The sequence below is a fragment of the Mustelus asterias genome, chromosome 17 (genome assembly GCF_964213995.1).
Source record: "Mustelus asterias chromosome 17, sMusAst1.hap1.1, whole genome shotgun sequence".
Taxonomy (NCBI): Eukaryota; Metazoa; Chordata; class Chondrichthyes; order Carcharhiniformes; family Triakidae; genus Mustelus; species Mustelus asterias.
Window position 1 is genome coordinate 73,267,311 of NC_135817.1, and position 22,467 is coordinate 73,289,777.

Below are 22,467 nucleotides of genomic sequence, written 5' to 3' on the forward strand. Positions count from 1 at the left end.
ACCATCACAGGAAACCAGTTGCTGGGCCAGACTCCTCACATGAAGTGCTTCAGATGCATGAGGTGGAGGGTCAGTGTGCATCGATCCACACTGGCAGATTTTAGGGGTTTCTCTAAGCCAGCAAACTTGTTAAATTGTCAAGCCCCTTTTAAGCTGCTGCAGCATTCCCCGTGCCTTCAGTGGCGGGTGATTTAGTCCAGTCACTCAGAAATATTATTGTGCCGGAAAATCCGAGCTGCCCAAGCACAGAATTTACAATTTGAAAAGCTGATCATGCTGAGCATTATATCTTGAGGTCAGCCAAGGTTCTGTGCAGTGGAGCCTAGAAAATCAGGACAATTTGAAGCCACATGCTTCCTGACTCAAAGTGCTGTCTGAGCAAATTATGGTCCGCTGCCTAGTTTGTGGATGTTCATCTAAATGTCTTGAAAACCACATTCTACTACCATCCATTTCCACAGGGCTCCTCCCGATTCTCCACTTTAACTTCAGCAGATCCATGGGAGACTCTCTCTTCTAGAGTTACAGATGCTTAGTGATGTTCATCTGGCAGTAAGGATATTCCATAGCAAGCAATAGAAGAACATACTTCAAAGTAAACCAAAGAAAAGATTTAATAAAGAAACTTCATAACACCGCCCCTACACCCTGGGCCACAAGCGCTCGCCGCCATCCCCATCTGCTTTCTAGTTGTACCGGGTCAGCTGATCACCACATCATGTTGCCATTGGTTACATTATCGACCAGGTCAGCTGACCCTCACAGCATGTTATCATTGGTTACATTATAAGCCAGGGAAATATTTCCTTGACGTACTTAAGTTCCAAGGGTTTGTGCCTCATAATTTGACACTTGGACATTCACGGCAAAGTTTAATTTTCTCTCTGACAGAATTACGATGATGGTGACTCCTTCCTGGATTCTAATGAGTTCCTGAAATTCGTAGAACACAACGAGACTGTTATCAACATTACCTCGTACACTGAGCAGGATGACACCAAACTTCTTCGGTGAGACATGAAACAAGGGCAGTGTTGCTGGGCTATCTGGCGAGGTTGTGGAGCTAAATGACTCGACTGGAGTTACGGGAGAGTCGGACAACTGAAAAGATTTTAAGGCATTAAGTCATGTAGCGGCAGGTGGCACGAGGGAAGAAAATAATGCGGGTGAATTTGTTTACATAATGTCACTTGAAGCGGCGCTAGGCTGATTTCCCGGGAGCAGAGGATACATGGCCACCATTTTTTTTTAATGTACTCATTTATGGGCTGTGGGTTTCGCTGGCCAGGCTAGCATTCTGGGCAGCTTGCATGGCGTTCCACATTGATATCATTGATGAAAGCCACACGTGCCACGCAAGGACTGGCCTGTGGAGCACTCTGCCCTTGGAGAATCATCTCCATGGGTTGGCACGGTGGCACAGTGTTTAGCACTGCTGCCTCACGGCGCCAGGGACCCAGCTTCGATTCCTGGCTTGGGTCACTGTCTGCGCGGAGTCTGTACATTCTCCCCGTGTCTGCGTGGGTTTCCTCCGGGTGCTCCGGTTTCCCCTCTCAGTCTGAAAGACATGCCAGTTAGGGTGCATTGACCCGAACAGGCGCCGGATTGTGGCGACTAGGGGAATTCCACAGTAACTTCATTGCAGTGTTAATGAAAACCTTACTTGTGACTAATAAATAAACTTTAAACATCATCGTAGCCTGCTTCACTTGAAGTGGCGCTATGCAAATGAACATTCCCCTTTGGAAGTTTTCGAACTGTCAGCTAGACAGGAATCCATTTATCCAGAAAATGTTAGAACCAAGGCTTTTATAAATTCATTTATAAAAATAAAATTGGACAATTCTGCAGATCATCCAGATTTACATAGCTGTGCTAATTGGCCTTGAAAAACTGTAAATCAGGTGTAATGCAGCAGGGCTTAGACAGGAACCCAGAAGCAGAGGTTTGGATCTTCACAGGGACTTGTTTGAGACGGACCACATACCCTCCGGAAACATAGTCCCCAATATCTGAAAGAGCATTAGCTGGGAAGGGGAGCTTCCGGCTCCAGAGTTGGCTCAGCCTTTGATCCACAGGTGGCCCCTGGTCAGGCACACCAGCCATTGGAATTGGGGCCCCTGTGCACCAATATCTAGAAAGAAAAAGCAGGCTGAGTTAAGGATCTCCTCCTTCACAAGGCATTTACCGACTGAAGTCTGTTTTAGTGGCAGGCCTTTGCTGCAATACCAATCCTTATTTTCCCTCCCTAACCCCTGATCCGGCCCACCACCCCATCCAACTGGCAGGTGGTACAGCTGTGCCAGCTTTCTATAAAAGAGAAACCTCCTCCTTGCTCCAGACGCTGACATGGCGAGGAGCAACCAGTCTCAGCGGGCCCACCCTGCAACTTCTCTCGGGATTAAAGACTCATCAGACGTTTGGTTCCTTCGTACACGCTTTTCTTTATTTGGGAAATTTAAATTTTAAAATTAGACATTGTGGGTGAGCTTTTAAATTGATGTGGTTGGATACAATCGGCAGTATTGCTCAGATAGACTGACCAATGCACTCTTTGTGTAGGGGTCTCTGTGTGGATGCACTGATTGAGCTTTCCGATGAGAATGCTGACTGGAAACTCAGCTTCAATGAGTTCTTGAACTGCCTGAATCCTGGTTTCGTCCCTCCTGAGAAAAGTGAGTACAAACTGACACCTTTAATGTACAGAATCACATTTGGTGTTTATTCTCTCTCCATCATTGATTTGATTTATTATTGTCACATGTATTAGTATACAGTAAAAAGTATTGTTTCTTGCGCGCTACACAGACAAAGCATACCGTTCATAGAGAAGGAAACGAGAGGGTGCAGAATGTAGTGTTACAGTCATAGCTAGGGTGTAGAGAACGATCAACTTAATGCAAGGTAGGTCCATTCAGAAGTCTGACAGCAGCAGGGAAGAAGCTGTTCTTGAGTCAGTTGGTACGTGACCTCAGACATTTGTATCTTTTTCCCGACGGAAGAAGGTGGAAGAGAGAATGTCCGGGGTGCGTGGGATCCTTAATTATGCTGGCTGCTTTTCTAAAGCAGCGGGAAATGTAGACAGAGTCAATGGACGGGAGGCTGGTTTGCGTGATGGATTGGGCTACATCACGACCTTTTGTAGTTCCTTGCGTTCTTGGGCAGAGCAGGAGCCATACCAAGCTGTGATACAACCAGAAAGAATGCTTTCTATTATGCATCTGCAAAAGTTGGTGAGAGTCGTGGCTGACATGCCAAATTTCCTTAGTCTTCTGAGAAAGTAGAGGCATTAGCAGGCTTTCTTAACTATAGTGTCGGCATGGGGGGACCAGGACAGGTTGTTGGTGATCTGGACATCTAAAAGCTTGAAGCTCTCGACCCTTTCTACTTTGTTCCCGTTGATGTAGACAGGGGCATGTTCTCCTTTACGCTTCCTGAAGTCGATGACAATCTCCTTCATTTTGTTGACATTGAGGGAGAGATTATTGTTGCAGCACCAGTTCACCAGATTCTCTATCTCATTCCTGTACTCTGCCTCATCATTGTTTGAGATCCGATCCACTACAGTGGGTTTGCTTAGACAGGAACCCAGAAGCAGAGATTTGGACCGTCACTGGGACTTGTTTGAGACTCAACTCTTGAAAATCGAATTGATGGGGATCTGTCATTGAGATTCCTCACTTTTTTCCCCCTGTATTGTGTAATGCCTGCTGGAAGTTTGGACATTGAGTTTGTCCTTTCCCTAAACCAAGTGCTAACTTAGCACTAGTGCTTGCCACTGTGTGGGCAGCACATTGGCACAGTGGTTAGCACTGCTGCCTCACAGCGCCAGGGACCCAGGTTCGATTCCCAGTTTGGGTCACTGTCTGTGCGGAGTTTGCATGTTCTCCCCGTGTCTGTGTGGGTTTCCTCCAGTTTCCTCCCACAGTCTGAAAGATGTGCTGGTTGGTGCATTGACCCAAACAGGTGCTGGAGTGTGACGACTAGGGGAATTTCACGGTAACTTCATTGCAGTGTTAATGTAAACCTTACTTGTGACTAATAAATAAACTTTACTTTAACCCGGAACTTGTGCTGACCTTATAGAAGTTAAAATGTTCAGATTGAAGTTTGATAGTTTGGAAGTTAAATTGTGTGGAAGTTAAAGTGTTCAAATTAAAATGTCATGCCTTCTCTGTACAGCAGTGGAAAATGTTTATCAGTTTACTGACCTTCAGTCTCTGCTATTTGCGTCAGCCCCATAACATTTTGCTTTTCGGCCTTCACCGGAGGGTGAACAAGACCAGATTTTTTCCATAACAAATGCCAAAGGCAAGATGTGGGGATATGCTATGCAAATGAAGGATTAGCAGAAGTCAATTTTTTATCGAATGAGGGCGGCATGGTAGCACAGTGGTTAGCACTGCTGCTTCACAGCTCCAGGGACGTGGGTTCGATTCCCGGTTTGGGTCACTGTCTGTGTGGAGTTTGCACATTCTCCTCGTGTCTGCGTGGGTTTCCTCAGGGTGCTCCGGTTTCCTCCCACAGTCCAAAGATGTGCGGGTTAGGTTGATTGGCCATGATAAAATTGCCCTTAGTGTCCTGGGATGCGTAGGTTAGAGGGATTAGTGGGTAAAATATGTAGGGATATGGGGGTAGGGTCTGGGTGGGATTGTGGTCGGTGCAGACTCGATGGGCCGAATGGCCTCTTTCTGTGCTGTAGGGTTTCTAAGATTTATTCTAAGATTTATAAGAGAAAGGGCAAAAACCTGGTATTTAATTGGCAAATATGTACATCAATAAAAGATGTGAAAAACCTCTTGTTCCTGATTTGCTGCGACTGACTATAACAGCTGAGCCGTTTCTCTAACTTCAGAACTGCTCCGACCATTTCATTGGACAGAGGGATGTTCTCCTTGTGCACAAGTAATTAAAGACCTTGCATTGGATGCATGGTGTCCAGCGCTGTTTGTGTTAAGAGTTGACTGAGTGCCTTTAGATTGCTGTTACCCAGAGAACTCTGACAAGCTGACATTTATCGGGGGACGGTGTGTAGGTGTGAGGAGCAGCAATGCTGCCTATTTCAGCCTATTGCTAACCTGAGCTTTGAGTGCAATTGGAGGCAAGTTCCCACCGCCTATGTTGTTACCTGGTAAGATGCTCTTTCGATGGCCTCCTTCTGCACTGGATTTTGTGATTCTGTTAATTTTATGAGGTGAGGGGGGAATCGATGCATATTGCTCATCCCCTTTCTCCCCCTCCCCCCATTATAAATGGGGGTTTGCAAATCCACTGACTTTTTCTTTTAGCGTGTCGTCACACCCAGACCTTTCTTGTATTCTTTGGGGTATAATGGGTGGAAGGATTCCTGAGCTGATTTATCAGCCTGTTGAAATGCGTTGAATGCTCCTTCCGTGGCCAACAAGTCCTGGTGTTGGACTCGATCCCGGATCATCTGGTCCTGAGGTAGGGACACGGGCACTGCACCACAAGGCCTCCCCATCAACTGACTTAATAAAGGTCACTCCACAGTGATGAGGTGCGGCTGGTGTAAACGGGGAGAGAGCGGGACTTCGACCCTCAGCAGAACAAAGCAGCACCTTTGAGCTGCCAGTGAATCTTACTGGCCGGCAACTCCTAGCCGCACCAGGACTCGGTTCTGGATGTTGCCGGGACTGTAGGCAGGTTCCGGGGACGAGTGCGGTGAATCATGGGCTCAGGTACATCCCGGGCTTTTCAGGAATGGTGGGATCAGGCACCCTTGGGAGGACAGCACGGGAGACAGATTTTAGAGGTCATGTGGGAGACCATGAAGCAATCATCTTGGGGAGGGGGTTTGGACATTGGGGAGAATGGGGGCGATGGTTGTTGGGGGGATTGGGAGTGGGGGTGCCCCTGATGGGCACAGGGCATCCTCATAAGATGCACATCCCCTTCCTTCCATCTGAGGTGTAAAAGCAAAATTCCCCACTCTTGCCCGCCTGCTCACACCAAACATATTACGGGCACGGGCAACGTAACACTTGGGTCAGTTGGCTTATTTGAAAGCTCAATTGCCTGTTAAACGCCAAGCAAGCTACCAATTCTGGCCATGGCCAACCTTGTCTTTTATGGTGAGCGGGTTAGGGGTGGGGGAGAAGGTGGTGGGCTAGCCACCCATCAGATCTTACGCGGCCCTGCCCCGCCAAAAACCATCCCAAGGTGGGCCATAAAACCTGGCACAGGAGAGCTACACCAATCACCTCCAGCCCTGTTCTTGAAAAGAAAAGTTCCGTTGCAAAATGTGAAGGAAGGATGTCTCATTTCTATTGGTGAGGAGTCAAAAGGCTAAAGAATTAAACATTTACCTTTGGCCACATTACAAAAAGTTAGTTGTGTTACCATGCAGTGACGCGCACACATACTACTCACCAACTATCACCATATACATCCCCCCACATTGCCCTGTGCATACATATACATCTCCCCACTGCCCTGTGCATACATATACATCTCCCCACTGCCCTGTGCATACATATACATCTCCCCACTGCCCTGTGCATACATATACATCCCCCCACTGCTCTGTGCATACATATACATCCCCCCCACTGCCCTGTGCATACATATACATCCCCCCACTGCCCTGTGCATACATATACATCCCCCCACTGTCGGTGCATACATATACATCCCCCCACTGCTCTGTGCATACATATACATCCCCCCCACTGCCCTGTGCATACATATACATCCCCCCACTGCCCTATGCATACATATACATCCCCCCACTGTCGGTGCATACATATACATCCCCCCACTGCTCTGTGCATACATATACATCCCCCCACTGCCCTATGCATACATATACATCCCCCCACTGTTGGTGCATACATATACATCCCCCCACTGTCGGTGCATACATATACATCCCCCCACTGCCCTGTGCATACATATACATCCCCCCACTGTCGGTGCATACATATACATCCCCCCACTGTCGGTGCATACATATACATCCCCCCACTGTCGGTGCATACATATACATCCCCCCACTGCTCTGTGCATACATATACATCCCCCCACTGTCGGTGCATACATATACATCCCCCCACTGTCGGTGCATACATATACATCCCCCCACTGTCGGTGCATACATATACATCCCCCCACTGCTCTGTGCATACATATACATCCCCCCACTGTCGGTGCATACATATACATCCCCCCACTGCTCTGTGCATACATATACATCCCCCCACTGTCGGTGCATACATATACATCCCCCCACTGCTCTGTGCATACATATACATCTCCCCACTGTCCTGTGCATACATATACATCCCCCCACTGTCGGTGCATACATATACATCCCCCCACTGCTCTGTGCATACATATACATCCCCCCACTGTCGGTGCATACATATACATCCCCCCACTGCTCTGTGCATACGTATACATCTCCCCACTGTCCTGTGCATACATATACATCCCCCCACTGCTCTGTGCATACATATACATCCCCCCACTGCTCTGTGCATACATATACATCCCCCCACTGCTCTGTGCATACATATACATCCCCCCACTGCTCTGTGCATACATATACATCCCCCCACTGCTCTGTGCATACATATACATCCCCCCACTGTCCTGTGCATACATATACATCCCCCCACTGTCCTGTGCATACATATACATTCCCCCACAGCCCTGTGCATACATATACATCCCCCCACTGCTCTGTGCATACATATACATCTCCCCACTGTCCTGTGCATACATATACATCCCCCCACTGTCCTGTGCATACATATACATCCCCCCACTGTCCTTTGCATACATATACATCCCCCCACTGCTCTGTGCATACATATACATCCCCCCACTGCTCTGTGCATACATATACATCCCCCCACTGCTCTGTGCATACATATACATCCCCCCACTGCTCTGTGCATACATATACATCCCCCCACTGCTCTGTGCATACATATACATCCCCCCACTGCCCTGTGCATACATATACATCCCCCCACTGTCCTGTGCATACATATACATCCCCCCACTGCTCTGTGCATACATATACATCCCCCCACTGCCCTGTGCATACATATACATCCCCCCACTGCTCTGTGCATACATATACATCCCCCCACTGTCCTGTGCATACATATACATCCCCCCACTGCCCTGTGCATACATATACATCCCCCCACTGTCCTGTGCATACATATACATCCTCCCACTGCCCTGTGCATACATATACATCCCCCCCACTGCCCTGAGCACACATATACATCCCCCCCCATTGCTCTGTGCATACATGTTTGCTGCTCAAAAGACTAGTTGGACAAGTTGTTGTCCATAACTGAGTATAGCCCTTTTTCCTCTCACCTGTGGGGAGATATTTGGCCCCGAACACCTAGGTACTGGGGAGGTGATGGCCTAGTGGTATTATCATTGGACTGTTAATCCAGAAACTCAGCTAATGCTCCGAGGACCTGGGTTTGAATCCCGCCACGGCAGATGGTGGAATTTGAATTCAATAAAAAATATCTGGAATTGAGAATCTACTGATGACCTTGAAACCATTGTCGATTGTCGGAAAAACCCATTTCACCAATGTCATTCAGGGAAGGAAATCTGCCACCCTGACCTGGTCTGGCCTGCATGTGACTTCCGAGCCACAGCAATGTGGCTGACTCTCAACTGCCCTCAGTTAACTAGGGATGGGCTGTTAACTAGGGATGTTAACTAGGGATAAATGCTGGCCAGCCAACGATGCCCATGTCCCACAAATGAATATTTTAAAAGTACAGTGCATCTAACGTTATGGAGTCAGTAAGCACTGGAAATTAGGAAACTCTACTCTGTAACATAATCTAGCGCCCACAATGAGGGCGGCACGGTGGCACAATGGTTAACACTGCTGCTTCACAGCGCCAGAGACCTGGGTTCGATTCCTGGCTTGGGTCACTGTCTGTGTGGAGTTTGCACGTTCTCCCAGTGTCTGCGTGGGTTTCCTCCGGGTGCTCTGGTTTCCTCCCACATTCTGAAAGACGTGATGGTTAGGGTGCATTGACCCGAACAGGTGCCGGAGTGAGGCGACTGGGGGAATTTCACAGTAACTTCATTGCAATGTAAGCCTTACTTGTGACTAATAAAATAAACTTTAACTTTATATAAAAAAAAGGAAGCTTTTGCGGAAAATGTCATTCAAGCCTGCTCAAATTCAATGCCATTTGCCGCCCCGTCACTCAGCTGATGTTTCTCTGGGTGACGTTCCACGGTTTATAGATTGGCACGGCCTGTCAATAGAACTGGCTTGTTTCAAATCTTTCACAGCAGCCAAGCAGCTGGGATCATTCCAGATGTAAAACGTCACAAAGCATTGTGTTTCGGGTCAATCCACTTTGCCCCAATGCAGTAATGTCTCTGCCGTCCGCTGATCGCGTGGCATCATGGCCACAGTCATCTGCGGTGTGTGCTGAAGAGCATCCCTGCCTCAGAGAGATAGAGTGAAGAGGGAAAGATGGAGGGAGTGGGAAAATGGAGAGATTGGAGGAAGGTGGGAAAAGAAAACAATATATTGGTAGAATTCCTCTTTGGCAGTGATGCAGGTTTGCATTTGTCCAAAGCTACGTACGTCTCAGCCTCTAGATGGTGCTAGATAAGAATATATGAATTCTGGCGTTCAGTTTGTTAGTAAAACATCAACTTTAAACTTGTTTGTACCTGTTGAAAGGAGTGGCTTGATAGCAAAGTGTCAGATTTAGTAATGTCATTGGCAAGGCTGCAAGCAGTCAAGTTGCGCCACTCACGATGAATTGAAGTAAACAGATTGCACAATATCGCAACAGAAGCAGTCACCCAATCCCTCGAGAGAATTAATGCAACACCTGGTATCCCAGTCATCCTTGTCTCTGTCAATGGGCCGCAATTTGCTAATTAACTAATCCACAATTTCACAATCAAATATGGCTTTGTTCATGGAACCAGTTCATCTCGCTATCCCCAAGCGAATGGAGAAGGTGACAGAGAGGTATTTTTATTCATTCAAGGGACATGGGCATCGCTGGCTGGCCCAGCATTTATTGCCCATCCGACTTGTCCTTGAGAAGGAGGTGGTGAGCTGCCTTCTTGAATCGCTGCAGTCCATGTGCTGTGGGTTGACCCACAATGCAGTTAGGGAGGGAATTCCAGGATTTTGAGGAGGAGGAGGAAGAACTCTGTGCTGAGGCGGAGGAGGAACTCTGTGCTGAGGCGGAGGAGGAACTCTGTGCTGAGGCGGAGGAGGAACTCTGTGCTGAGGCGGAGGAGGAACTCTGTGCTGAGGCGGAGGAGGAACTCTGTGCTGAGGCGGAGGAGGAACTCTGTGCTGAGGCGGAGGAGGAACTCTGTGCTGAGGCGGAGGAGGAACTCTGTGCTGAGGCGGAGGAGGAACTCTGTGCTGAGGCGGAGGAGGAACTCTGTGCTGAGGCGGAGGAGGAACTCTGTGCTGAGGCGGAGGAGGAACTCTGTGCTGAGGCGGAGGAGGAACTCTGTGCTGAGGCGGAGGAGGAACTCTGTGCTGAGGCGGAGGAGGAACTCTGTGCTGAGGAGGAGGAGGAACTCTGTGCTGAGGAGGAGCGTGAGGATGAAGCCCAAGAAGAAGGACCCCAGAGATGAGGGAGGTGATGTCACCATAGAGGCTCTGGGGTGTCCATGCAGGATGCCATTGTGGCCACAGACCTCCTGATACAATGGTGTGTCGCATGCTCGGAACAAAGGCTGGCGTGGAGTCTGATGTTTGAGACAAGGGGAAGGACCAAGGGGAAGGACATTGGAAGCATTTTGCAAGCACACGTGAAAGAGGATTGATCAAGGCTGACTGGAAGCTTTGGTCAGGTGCAGGGTGAGACATTAAGAGATTTGATTACATGGAAAGTCCAACAGTCTGCAGTTAAATTGTAAATAGTTAACATTTTGCACAGATAAAGGTTTTTGTTTAACTTTGCATGTGTTTGTTATCTCACTCTACACAACTTATTTAAATACCGCAGTGACAAAATTATTGCAGCAACCAACGTGATGTCCTCTGCCCTGGGCAGCTCCTATGTATTGTTCCCCTTGTCAGCTCAGAGGAGGTGGAACTAGGCCATGGTTCCATGGCTGTGGTGGTCAGCCTTGGCATGCAGGAATCTGCTGGGACGCTCCCTGCTACTGGATCTACCTGCATCTCTGTGGGTGCAGCCACGCTTGTCTGGATCCAACTGGCAGATGGTGCAACCAGAAGAGAAAATGATGGAAAACCTCAGCGGGTCTGGCAGCATCTGTAAGGAGAGAAAAGAGCTGACGTTTTAAGTCCAAATTACCCTTTGTCAAAGCGAGAGGGCATAGAAAGTGGGAGATGTTTACACTGCAGGGTGAGGGGATGAAAGATGAGTCATAGCCACAGAAACCAGAGGAAAGGCTGCTAATGGCAGCCCATAGAGAGAATAGAAGGTGTGAATAGCCAAGAGAAGCTGAAATCAGAGGGTAAACTGTGACAGATATGGGGGGGGGGGGGGTAAGATGGGTGGGAGAGAGGTAAAATTGGGGGAAGCAAAGAAGGAGAAAGGGTAAGGAAAGGGGGGATAAAATAGAGGGAAGGAGTGTGGAGGGAAAGAAAAATAAAGAAAGACAGTAAAGAAATAAAAGGTAGAGAAAGGTTTAAAAATTAAACGAAATGAAAACAAAGGGGTCGAGGTGAAGTGGAGCTAATCATCTGAGGTTGTTGAATTCGATGTTGAGACCGGAAGGCTGTAAAGTGCCCAGCCGGAAGATGAGATGCTGTTCCTCCAGTTTGCGTTGAGCTTCACTGGAACATTGCAGCAAGCCCAGGACAGACATGTGGGCATGGGAGTAGGACCGTGTGTTAAAATGGCATGCAACGGGAAGGTCGGGGTCAACAACCTTGAGCTAGTCTGCCTAGGTGGTACAGGGAGGCAGCCGGGGCCCTAGAGGAAACAGAATGTCCCTGTGAACCTGCAGCAGTCTGTCCAGATTGGTACAACCTGGGTACAAATCCCTCCCAAGAACCCTGGCTCCTCTGGGTGTGGGCCATCCCAGAATAAGGGAAGAGGTGGTACATGAGTCAGCATGTGAGATTGTCATGGCGATTCCGTGACCTGAACTTCATGGGATTTACTGGTCAGAAGGGGAAAGTGCTATCTGTGTGTGGCACGAGAGGGAAGGGTTTGGCTGGAATAGCCTTGGTGGCCTGTGCACTGCATTGCGAGTGTCGATGCGCTATGGTTCTGAAGGGGAATGCATTAAGATGGGTGTTGTAGGTGAGAGAGGGTCAGAGTTGGAGTGAGGGATGTAGCAGGGTGAACAGTGGTGTTGTGGCAACATGCAGAGCTATATCAGCGATGTTTCTGAACAAGTCACGCATTTTCCAGGGTGGGCAACAAACGACAGGCACAGCGGGATTCTCCGAGAGGAGAACAGAGTGGCAACATTAGCTTCGAAGAATGAACACATCAATAGATGTTGCTTTAACTAAGGGTGTGCAATCAATGGGCCAACATTACACTGCACCATACGAACCATGCAAGGGTCACAGGACAGTTCCATTGACGGGGCAGGGCTGTTCCTGGGCAGATATTTGCTCTTGATGACTTTTATTGGGCGGAGGATGGGAACTACCCCGCCCCTCCACACAGCTCTTCCGTCCCCATTCATGGTGCCCCACCCAATGAAAACACGCAAATCCCAGGCAAAGTCAGTCATGATTTGGGCGTGCATTTCTGCAAATCACTAAAATGCCTCCCATTTTGCGAGCCTAAGCGTAAAATCTTCAGCCTCCTATCCTCAGCAGGACAACCACAGGGATGATGACCACACTCAATGCAGAACATTGAAAACTGTTCATAGGTTTCCTTCCTTGACCCACAGTGTGGTGATTTAATTTTACACCCCAATTATAGCTCGTGTCCAGTGGATTTCTACAGCCATTGATGGGCAAATCAGACAAGCTTAGGATTCCTTTACATTGAGTTGTCCGGATATTGAAGTAAAAGTGACCTTCCTTTATTGTTTCCCAGAATGTGCCTTGGAAGATGAGACCTATGGGGATGGAGCTGAAACTACGGTTGAGTGTAACCGATGTGTCTGCGCCTGCGGCAACTGGGTGTGCACTGCTATGACCTGTGATGGTGAGTCGAAATATTAACCCAGAAATAATGCCCATACTGTTCTCTTCCAGGATTCTCGGCTGAGGGAGAGGTGGTGTCAGCTTCCCTTCTTCCTTCTCACGTACATTTGCATACAGAACCAACATGTGTCTGTGGTTAGATAGCTTCAGGTGCAGTAGGGAACAATGGGTTGCTTTGGAGGAGGTAAAAAAAATAAGATTTTTTTTGTGCAGATATTGAGGACTAATGAGTGCAGATGTGTTACAAATGTTTCTATTCATTTACGGGACGTGTGTGTCGCTGGAAAAGTCTTAAACAGGCTAGAAAAGCTGCCGTATTTCCCACATAACATAGATTACGCTTCAAAAGTACAGCATTGGCTGGCATTGGAGCGGCACGGTGGTTAACACTGCTGCCTCACAGCACCAGGGACCCGGGTTAGAATCCCGGCTTGTGTCACTGTCTGTGTGGAGTCTGCACGTTCTCCCCGTGTCTGCGTGGGTTTCCTCCAGGTGCTCCGGTTTCCTCCCACAGTCTGGTTAGGTGCATTGGCCACGCTAAATTCTCCCTCAGTGTACCCGAACAGGTGCCGGAGTGTGGCAACTAGGGGACTTTCACAGTAACTTCATTGCAGTGTGAATGTAAGCCTTACTTGTGACTAATAAATAAACTTTAAACTTTTACTTGGTTGTAAAGGGCCGCAACTTTCTTTCTCTCATTCCTACATAGTTAGCCACCTACTTGACGCCATAAAATGACCCAAGGTGAGACCTGACTAATGTGGCAGTTGTTTGGGACTAGCTGTGGCACAGACTTGCCATTATGTAACCAAGAGGTACTAGATATTGCATTGCAACTTTAAACCCCATGCAGCCATTCAGACTGTTACATTGGATCATCTTACATTGAAAAGGAAAAGTAGAAGAATTCTCCCCGCCCCCCTCCCCCCCCCCCCCCCCCTCCGCTTCCCCTCCATCCAAGTCACACACTGTTCCAGCCTGGAAACATTTGCTGTTCCTTCACAATCACTGGATGAAATCCTGGAACTCCCTACCCAAGAACACTGTGGGCGGGATTTTCCAGTCCTTCCCACCTGCTGTTCCCTTCAATGACGACCCAACTGTACAAAACGCCATAGACTTTGGCAGGCTGAATAGTCAGAACAGGAGTGTGAAGGATTGATCCGTGCATTTTGGGGGAATCTCACCATTCCCTCATTCATTGGCCCCCTCAGTCGGATCTGCTAGCTGGGTCCAAGCCAAGGCCAGCTGCCCCTGCAGAGATGCAGCTAGTCCAGTACCAGGGAGGGACCCAGTGGGTCCCTGCACAATTAAACAGTGGAAGTTTATAAATGTAATCTCTGGTCTCACAACACCAGGTTAATTAGGAATCACCAATCTATGCGTGGCACGGTGGCACAATGGTTAGCACTGCTGCCTCACAGCGCCAGGGGCCTGGGTTCAATTCCCAGTTTGGGTCACTGTCTCTGCAGAGTCTGCACATTCTCCCCGTGTCTGCATGGGTTTTCTCCAGGTACTCCGGTTTCCTCCCACAGTCTGAAAGACATGCTGGTTAGGTCTTATGCTGGCATTGACCTGAACAGGCACCAGAGTGTGGTGACTAGGGGAATTTCACAGTAACTTCATTGCAGTGTTAATGTAAGCCTTACTTGTGACTAATAAATAAAGTTAAGTTGTATTACCATTTCTCTATTAGTGCATTTTTATCTTTCCTTTCCGATTATTGATGCACTCTATTGCTCTTTCTCTGTGTCGCTTTTTCCTCTGTCTTGTACAGTCTCTTTCTCGGGTGACCATTACTTTCTTCTTTGACTTTTTCATTGAAGGTAAAAACAAGGATGTTCCTGAGGAACAGACACAATCTATTGCAGCTGATGAGTTGACTGAGGAGGATTGGACAAAATACGTTCATGAACTCAACAAGCACCAGGTTAGTACAACAGCTGCCTGAGAATTATTTTTAATTCCTACATGGGACCTTGGCATTGCTGGTTCGGCCAGCTTTTATTATCAATCCTCAATTGTCCTTGAGCGGGTGGTAGTGCACTCCCAGCTTAAACTGCTGCCGGTCATGTGGTATAGGTACGTACACCCACAGTGCTGTCAGGAAGGGAGTCCCCAGGATCTTGACCCAGGAACGAAAGAATGGCTTAAGGGCAGGCTTAGTAGTGGCGGGCGGTTACCTTTGACCCGGATGTGGAGGTGCTGGGGTGGGCACAGTAAGAAGTCTCACAACACCAGGTTAAAGTCCAACAGCTTTACTTGGTGATTCCAAATAAATCTGTTGAACTTTAACCTGCTGTTGTGAGACTTCCTACTGTACCTTTGACCCATTCAGGAAAGATTGGTCCCCCCTTCTTGTATTTCAAGTCCTATTCCCACTAAATGCATGGCTGACTTATATCCCAGTCAGATCATTCCAGGTCTGTCTATAAATTGTCCTTACGAGTGACAATTCCCAATTAATACTAATCAATGTGAGAAATTAATATCAAATATGGAAATTCTACTTTGAGTAGCTCAAAATTTGTTTTCATCGGAATATTAATTACTTCAAATATTCAGTAGTAACAGCCTTCTTCTTCAAAGTCTTATACTGATGGATATCTAATAGTCAAAGACAATGTAAGTGGGTGCTAAATACTTCAATTTAATATTATTAGCTCGTAAAACCAGACAGCTATTACTTTCATGACCTGGACAAAATGGAGAATCCAGGGAAGTCATAGAATCACAGTGCAGAAGGAGGCCATTCAGCCCATCAGGCCTGCACCGACAACAATCCCACTCAGGCCCCGTCCCCGTAACCTCACGTATTTACCCTGCTAATCCCCCCAACACTCGGGAGCAATTGAGCATGGCCAGCGCACTTAACCCACACATCTTTGGACTGTGGGAGGAAACTGGAGCACCCGGAGGAAACGCACGCAGACACAGGGAGAACTTGCAGACTCCACACAGACAGTGACCCAAGCTGGGAATCGAACCAGGGTCTCTGGCGCTGTGAGGCAGTAGTGCTAACCACTGTGCCACCTTGCCGTTTTCTATGAACACCCACTGGTCAAAATAACTTTGATGTAACATAGGCATAAGCATCAATTGAAATCTTCTCTAAATCGCACTTGGTGAAAGCTGCGTGTCACCATTAACTGTGTTCGGGCAATATACTAACATGAATAGAGGATTGGCTAACTGACAGGAAACAGAGAGTCAGAATAAATGGGATATTTTCAGATTAGAAAACTGGAGGGGATGTTGGGGCTCAGCTAATGTCATGGATGAAAGGAATGAATGTATTGTAGCCAAATTTGCTGACAATACAAAGTGAGGAAGGAAAGCAAGTTGTGAGGAGGTCACAAAGTGTCCACAAATGGATATTCAACCATGATTGAATGGTGGAGTGGACTCGATGGGCCGAATGGCCTTACTTCCGCTCTTATGGTCTTATGGTCTTATGATATAGACCGATAGAGGGGCAAACGTTTGGCAAATGGAGTGTAATATGGGAAATTGTGAAGTTGTCCACTTGGGGGTGGGAAGGGGGGAGAGCGGGGTCATTGAATACATTCTAAAGCTGAGTTAGACAGATCTGTAAGGGAGTTGAGTATGGGCGTGGGGTTGGCGGGCGTGGGGTTGGCGGGGGGGGGTGCGCAGTGGTGGTGGAGGAGTGGTTGGGGCAGGCAGGAACATGGAGTTAAAGCCACAGTCCAGTCAGGTGTGATCATGTTGAATAGCGAAGCAGGCTGAAGGGATAAAAAGCCTATTCCTGATCCTGCATCTTATGAATTTATATTTTAATGTTCTTTATATCACGCCATTAGAGACTGAGTATTGTACAGTTGCAGTCGCAATTCCAATCTCCTTTTGTTGTGGTGATCTCCTTTGTGATGTTTTAAATTGCCAGAGGTTGTTCAAACTGAAAAGACACTATCATTGCCTGCAGCAACTATCATTGAACAGTTCAGCTCTGAAATTTACAATGACTTTGCTACCTTATGGGTGGCGCAGTGGTTAGCACTGTTGTCTCACAGCGCCAGGGACCTGGGTTCGATTCCCGGCTTGGGTCACTGTCAGTGCGGAGTCTGTACGTTCTCCCCGTGTCTGCGTGGGTTTCCTCCCACGGTCCAAAAGATGTGCTGGTTATGTGCATTGGCCATGCTAAATTCTCCCTCCGTGTACCTGAACAGGCGCCGAAGTGTGGCGACTCGGGGATTTTCACAGTAACTTCATTGCGGTGTTAATGTAAGCCTACTTGTGACACTAATAAATAAACTTTAAGAAACTTAAACTTAATTTCAAATGTAACTTGTCTACTTTGGCTAGACATCATGCAAATTGACTTATTTAAGGCTTTAGAACGTTGTAAATTTATCTCTGACGTTGCCAGACTTGCTGCTTAGGAAAGCGCTAATGAGCTTATTTTTCTATTTTGTTTAGGAGACTGCTGAGAAGGCTAAGAAAGCGAACGTAAAGGACATCTAAAAATATAGGGTTTGGAGGAGAAACGAAGTTGATCATTTTTCAAACCTGTTTCTCTCCATTCAGCCTACCAGTAAACACTTGGAACTTCAACAATCACTACTAAATATATATACACATTATAAACAGTATTTTTTGGGCTTTGTGTTGGGGATGAAGGGAGTCCTTGGTTTTATTCAAACAGACTTTTTGTCACGTACTGTAATGTTGAACAAGAGTTTAGTAAAAGAGCTAGCCATAAATGGTAAACTGTTGGTTAGAATTGCAGCAGCTACGTAATCCTGTGATGGAAGATGGTGGGAAACATATCCCCCCTCCCCCCCCACACCCGTCCTTTCTTATTATCCATATCCCTCTGAATTACACACACAACCAGAAGTGGAGCTTCCTCAGACAGTATTCCTGGACCAGAATTCTAGATTAAAGTTTCCCAGTGAGTCCTAAACTTCAGAGTGCAACTTTGAATAGAGTGATGGAGTAAGAATTGCTGGAAAGATCATTTTTTTTATTTGAACACACAGAGAAATGTGGATATGGAGTGACCTCCAGCTGACAAAGTTCAGTGACATGGGGCCAAAATTGTGGTCTAATTTACTGTTGCCCGTTGACCACCAAATCCTGCAATGAATCCAGAATTTTGACGCCAAAAGACCTTTAATGATAGAAGCAAGTTAACACGAGAAAAATTATATCATTGAAATAACTTTTTTTTGTATGAATAACTATCCAAAATACTAACTCATCATTATAACGTCCTTATTATTCATTTATAAAGTGATTCAAAAGTTTATAATCACTTCATTATAAAGTGTCGCACTTTGGATCCCTTCAGTATAAATACTCAAGGCACTGGCTGGAATTTACCAGCCCGTCATGCTGGCGGGATCTTCCAGTCCCGCCGATGTGAATGCAGATTTCAATGGCTCACCAGCAAGGGTTCTCCTGTGGGAGGGGTAGGAGTTGCTGGCAAATTTCAGCCTACGTCTTCTTTGTTGGTGCTCATAAATATAGTGAAATTGGAGTTCCGTCTGCCTGAGTTTGCACTGCTACCCCCCACCCCCCCCCCCAGGCAAATTCCTCAGGCCAGCATTACTTTTGGAGGGGTTTCAGCTTCTGCACAGAACACACTGAAGAGGAGGTGAACAATATTCTGCTACATTGCAAGTTCCTGGATCCTACAGCAGCTTAATGAGACTATGCCAGAGAAAAACAATTGCCTAGTTCATGCGCAAAGTGCCAATCGAACAACCCCACTCCCTGGGCAAGCCTCTTTTTTTTTTCAAAAGATCTCTTGAGCAAAGCTGGAATGATGGAACGTCCTGTCACTGCTAAACTGTTAGTATTGCCATGTTAATAAAGACAGAAAGTGTAATGTGTGATGCTGCATTTTTAATCTTGTCTTTTTTTGGTTTCCCACCCATATCTTTCTGGGATTTTTGTATTCAGCAGGAGTAACACCAGAAAGAAGGTCACTACAAGGGCAGAAATGGGTAGGTACCAAACTGTCCCTGCTGATTTTTCCATTGCTGCCAGTTTGGCTGATGCCAGGAGATATAGCTCAGAGCAGATTTCCCCCTCCCCCACAACGGTCTGTCGGTCATGCAGAGGATTATGGGAAATGTAACTATAGCCATCTTCTCCAAAGGATTACAAGCACTCTTTTGACATTTCACAGAGGTGCTACCACATTCCCTCTTTCCTTTTATATAATATATGTATAATTTTTATGTTATTTACAGGGTTTTTTTCAATAATCTCTGGAGTGTCCAAAATTTTATTTAAACCCTTGTGCGTTATGTCGAGATCCACAATGTTCAACTCAGAAGCTTGAGCGCCGACGCGTAGATTGGAAATCCTGTAGAAGTTGGCTGTGACGGGATATGATGAGGGAGCACCAGGATGGCAAATTGCCATGGGTGTAGACAAAAAGGGGGTAACTAACTGCCTTACGCCATTATACTCTGGAGCTGCTGAGATCTGTTTGTAACCTGCCAAAGGCAAGCTGTATGCCAGAAGGTGCTGAGGTTTCAAAATGCTTCCTCTGCATTTGGAAGAGAGCATTCAGCCTTGCCGTCTGAAACCCCAACCAGATTTTTGCAATAGTTAAACATTTTGATCGACTTTTCCAATACTTGCATTCCATCTCAAGCTAATGGTGGGTGTGGGGAGATCAGAATCACCTATTGCAGGTAGAAGCCATTTGATGCAATGTTTGAGGTGACCCCATATAAGGTGATAATCAGAAGGATGCTTCAGCTGGGAATATCATAATTTCAGGAATGGGGGGGGGTCGCAAGCCAAGGTTAAGATGGGAAGAGAATCAGTTTAAATGCCTTTGGGCTACTTTGTTAAAGGTGAGATCATCCAGGCATTATCCTAATAACAATTTGAGTTGATTGCTTGGGGAAAACAGTATTGTATCGCAGTTCGCTTTTCACCTTATTCTCTGAAACTGGTTTGCTGACAGTGTGGTTAATGAATCTGATTGAATATGAACAAGAACAAACCCCCCTCCAACTCCCTTGCAGATAAAGAAAGAAGACCATGCCTGAAAGATTGGTATTTAATCAGTTTCTTCATCCCAATATCAGTGTCAGAACTTCATGGAAGTGTCAGCTTGCACATATTTGCACCATGTATCTCTCTATTTCAATGTTGTTAATGGTTATCCGCTCTAAGACTGTGTTTCTGTGACCTTGTTTTGAACTGCTACCTTATTGAACCATAAGAGGAACCTTGTATACTCTGTGACCAAACTATGGTAAGAGGATTTCATGTATTGTAGTTTCTTTTTGTACTTACTGGCATTTTTGGGCTTAATGCCAATAAATTTTCTTACAAAAATGTTTTAAAAATCATGATTTCCGTTATTGAAAAGCAAAATGACTCTTTTGATCTTAAAATTTATTATTCATATACAATATATTTAGGGTAGAAATTTGTCTTGGGCAGTAGGCAGTGGGGGCCATGCGCTGTACACACTACCTGATATTCAGTTGCAGTAGGAGTTTCTATCCGGCACTGAGTATAGATATGACCAAACCCCCCAATCCTGCCCAATTTGCATCACCACCTGACACAAATTTCTACCCTAAAGTCTCTGTTTCACTTGCTGCGTATGGAGCAGTCAACATCGGCATAGCTACATTGGTAAAACTAGAAAATGTGTCCATTCTGTCTTGGTTACTCCTCTAAGCTCTGTATCATATGTTGAAGAGAGTAAAATCTGAGCTTTATGTCCCAGACATGGTTATGTCTTTTTTTCTTTAACTTTGTATCTTGGATTATTGTCAGAGGAATTCAATCCAGACTCTCCTGTGCATGTCCTTCACCAAAGATCCCACATAGTGCCAAAAGTCGTGGAAATACTGAGATCTAATAAATGGCAACAGAGAGAGAGACATTAAACTAATCATTAATGCACTCAGCAATAAACTGATGCATAGATAATCATCTATTGAGTAAAAGAAAGGGAGAGAAGACTTAAGGTCCAAAGTTACTAAAGTACATTTTGAGATCAGCGTGCCCTAAAGAAAGATTAAAAGGTCTACCTGATAAAATCAGGGTAATTTCACAAGGTCATTCCTGTACTCACTGTATACATTAACTCTTGGTCTGATTCCTGTATTCATTGGCTCTGATTCTCATTCCTGTACTCACGGTATACACTGGCTCTGGGTCTCATTCCTGTACTGACTATATACACTGGCTCTGATTCTCATTCCTGTGCTCACTGTATACACTCGCTCTGGGTCTCATTTCTGTACTCACTGTATACACTGGCTCCTGGCTGTTTAATTAAACAGACCAAATCTCAGGATGCTATCTTCCCTAAATGTGAAAATCTAGGTAGCTGCTGGCAATAGTTTGCAAAATGTGCACACGGGAAACTCCCATTAGGAAGAAAATGTCCCAAGTTCTCGTCACTGTGGGATCTTTCGATGATAATGTGGAGCATTTTGTGCCAACAAACAAAATAGCGGTGGATATCAGGGTTCCCACATTCCCGTGCACGATGGGGTGTGGAAGGGATGGGTGTTGTTCAGTGCAACCAGAGAAACATGGCAGTAAAACATGTGAACAAATTGTGGATATTCTGCAAGGAGACTATTTGCAAAGTCTTTGGCAATTGCAGCATGCTTCAGATTCCACACAAGAAATCAAGAAGAGGAAAATCAATTTGCACAATTCATGGCTGTATTAAGAACACTTGCAGAGTAAGAACAATACAGCACAGGAACAGGCCCTTCGGCCCTCCAAGCCCGCGCCAATCATGGTGTCTGCCTAAACTAAAACCGTACGCACTTACAGAGTCAGTATCCTTCCATTCCCATCCTATTCATGTATTTGTCTAGTTGCCCCTTAAATGCCGCTTTCGTACCTGCTCCCACTACCTCTCCAGGCAGTGCATTCCAGACATTCACCACCCTCTCTGTACATAAAACTTGCCTCACACATCTCCTCTAAATGTTTCCCCATGCACCTTAAACCTATGTTCCCAAGTACTTGACTTTTCTAGCCTAGAAAAGAGCATCTGACTATCTACTCTGTCCATTAACAATGGCACTCACTTGATGAAAGAGCAGCGCTCCGGAAGCTCATGCTACCGAATAAACCTGTTGGACTTTAACCTGGTGTTGTGAGACTACTTACTGTGCCCACCTCAGTCCAATGCCGGCAACTCCACATCATCACTTTGTCCAGGCCACTCATGATCTTGTAACCCTCTATCAGGTCGCCCCTCAACCTCCACCGTTCCAGTGAGAACAAACCAAGTTTATCCAACCTCATCTCATAGCTAATACCCTCCAGAACAGGCAATATCATGGTAAACCTCTGCTGTCTCATAG

General features: G+C 46.4%; 1 protein-coding gene across 1 annotated transcript in view; it reads left to right on the top strand.

Moving 5' to 3' along the window:
• Positions 1–20,853, top strand: part of fstl1b (follistatin-like 1b) — a 125,784-nt gene extending 104,931 nt beyond the window's left edge. Inside the window, exons 7-11 of the mRNA XM_078232976.1 lie at positions 892–1,010; positions 2,563–2,675; positions 13,029–13,139; positions 14,965–15,068; positions 17,576–20,853. Coding sequence (XP_078089102.1) covers positions 892–1,010; positions 2,563–2,675; positions 13,029–13,139; positions 14,965–15,068; positions 17,576–17,620 — 492 coding nt within the window. The 3' untranslated portion in view covers positions 17,621–20,853. The remainder of the gene's footprint in view (positions 1–891; positions 1,011–2,562; positions 2,676–13,028; positions 13,140–14,964; positions 15,069–17,575) is intronic.
• The last annotated feature ends 1,614 nt before the right edge of the window (positions 20,854–22,467 follow it).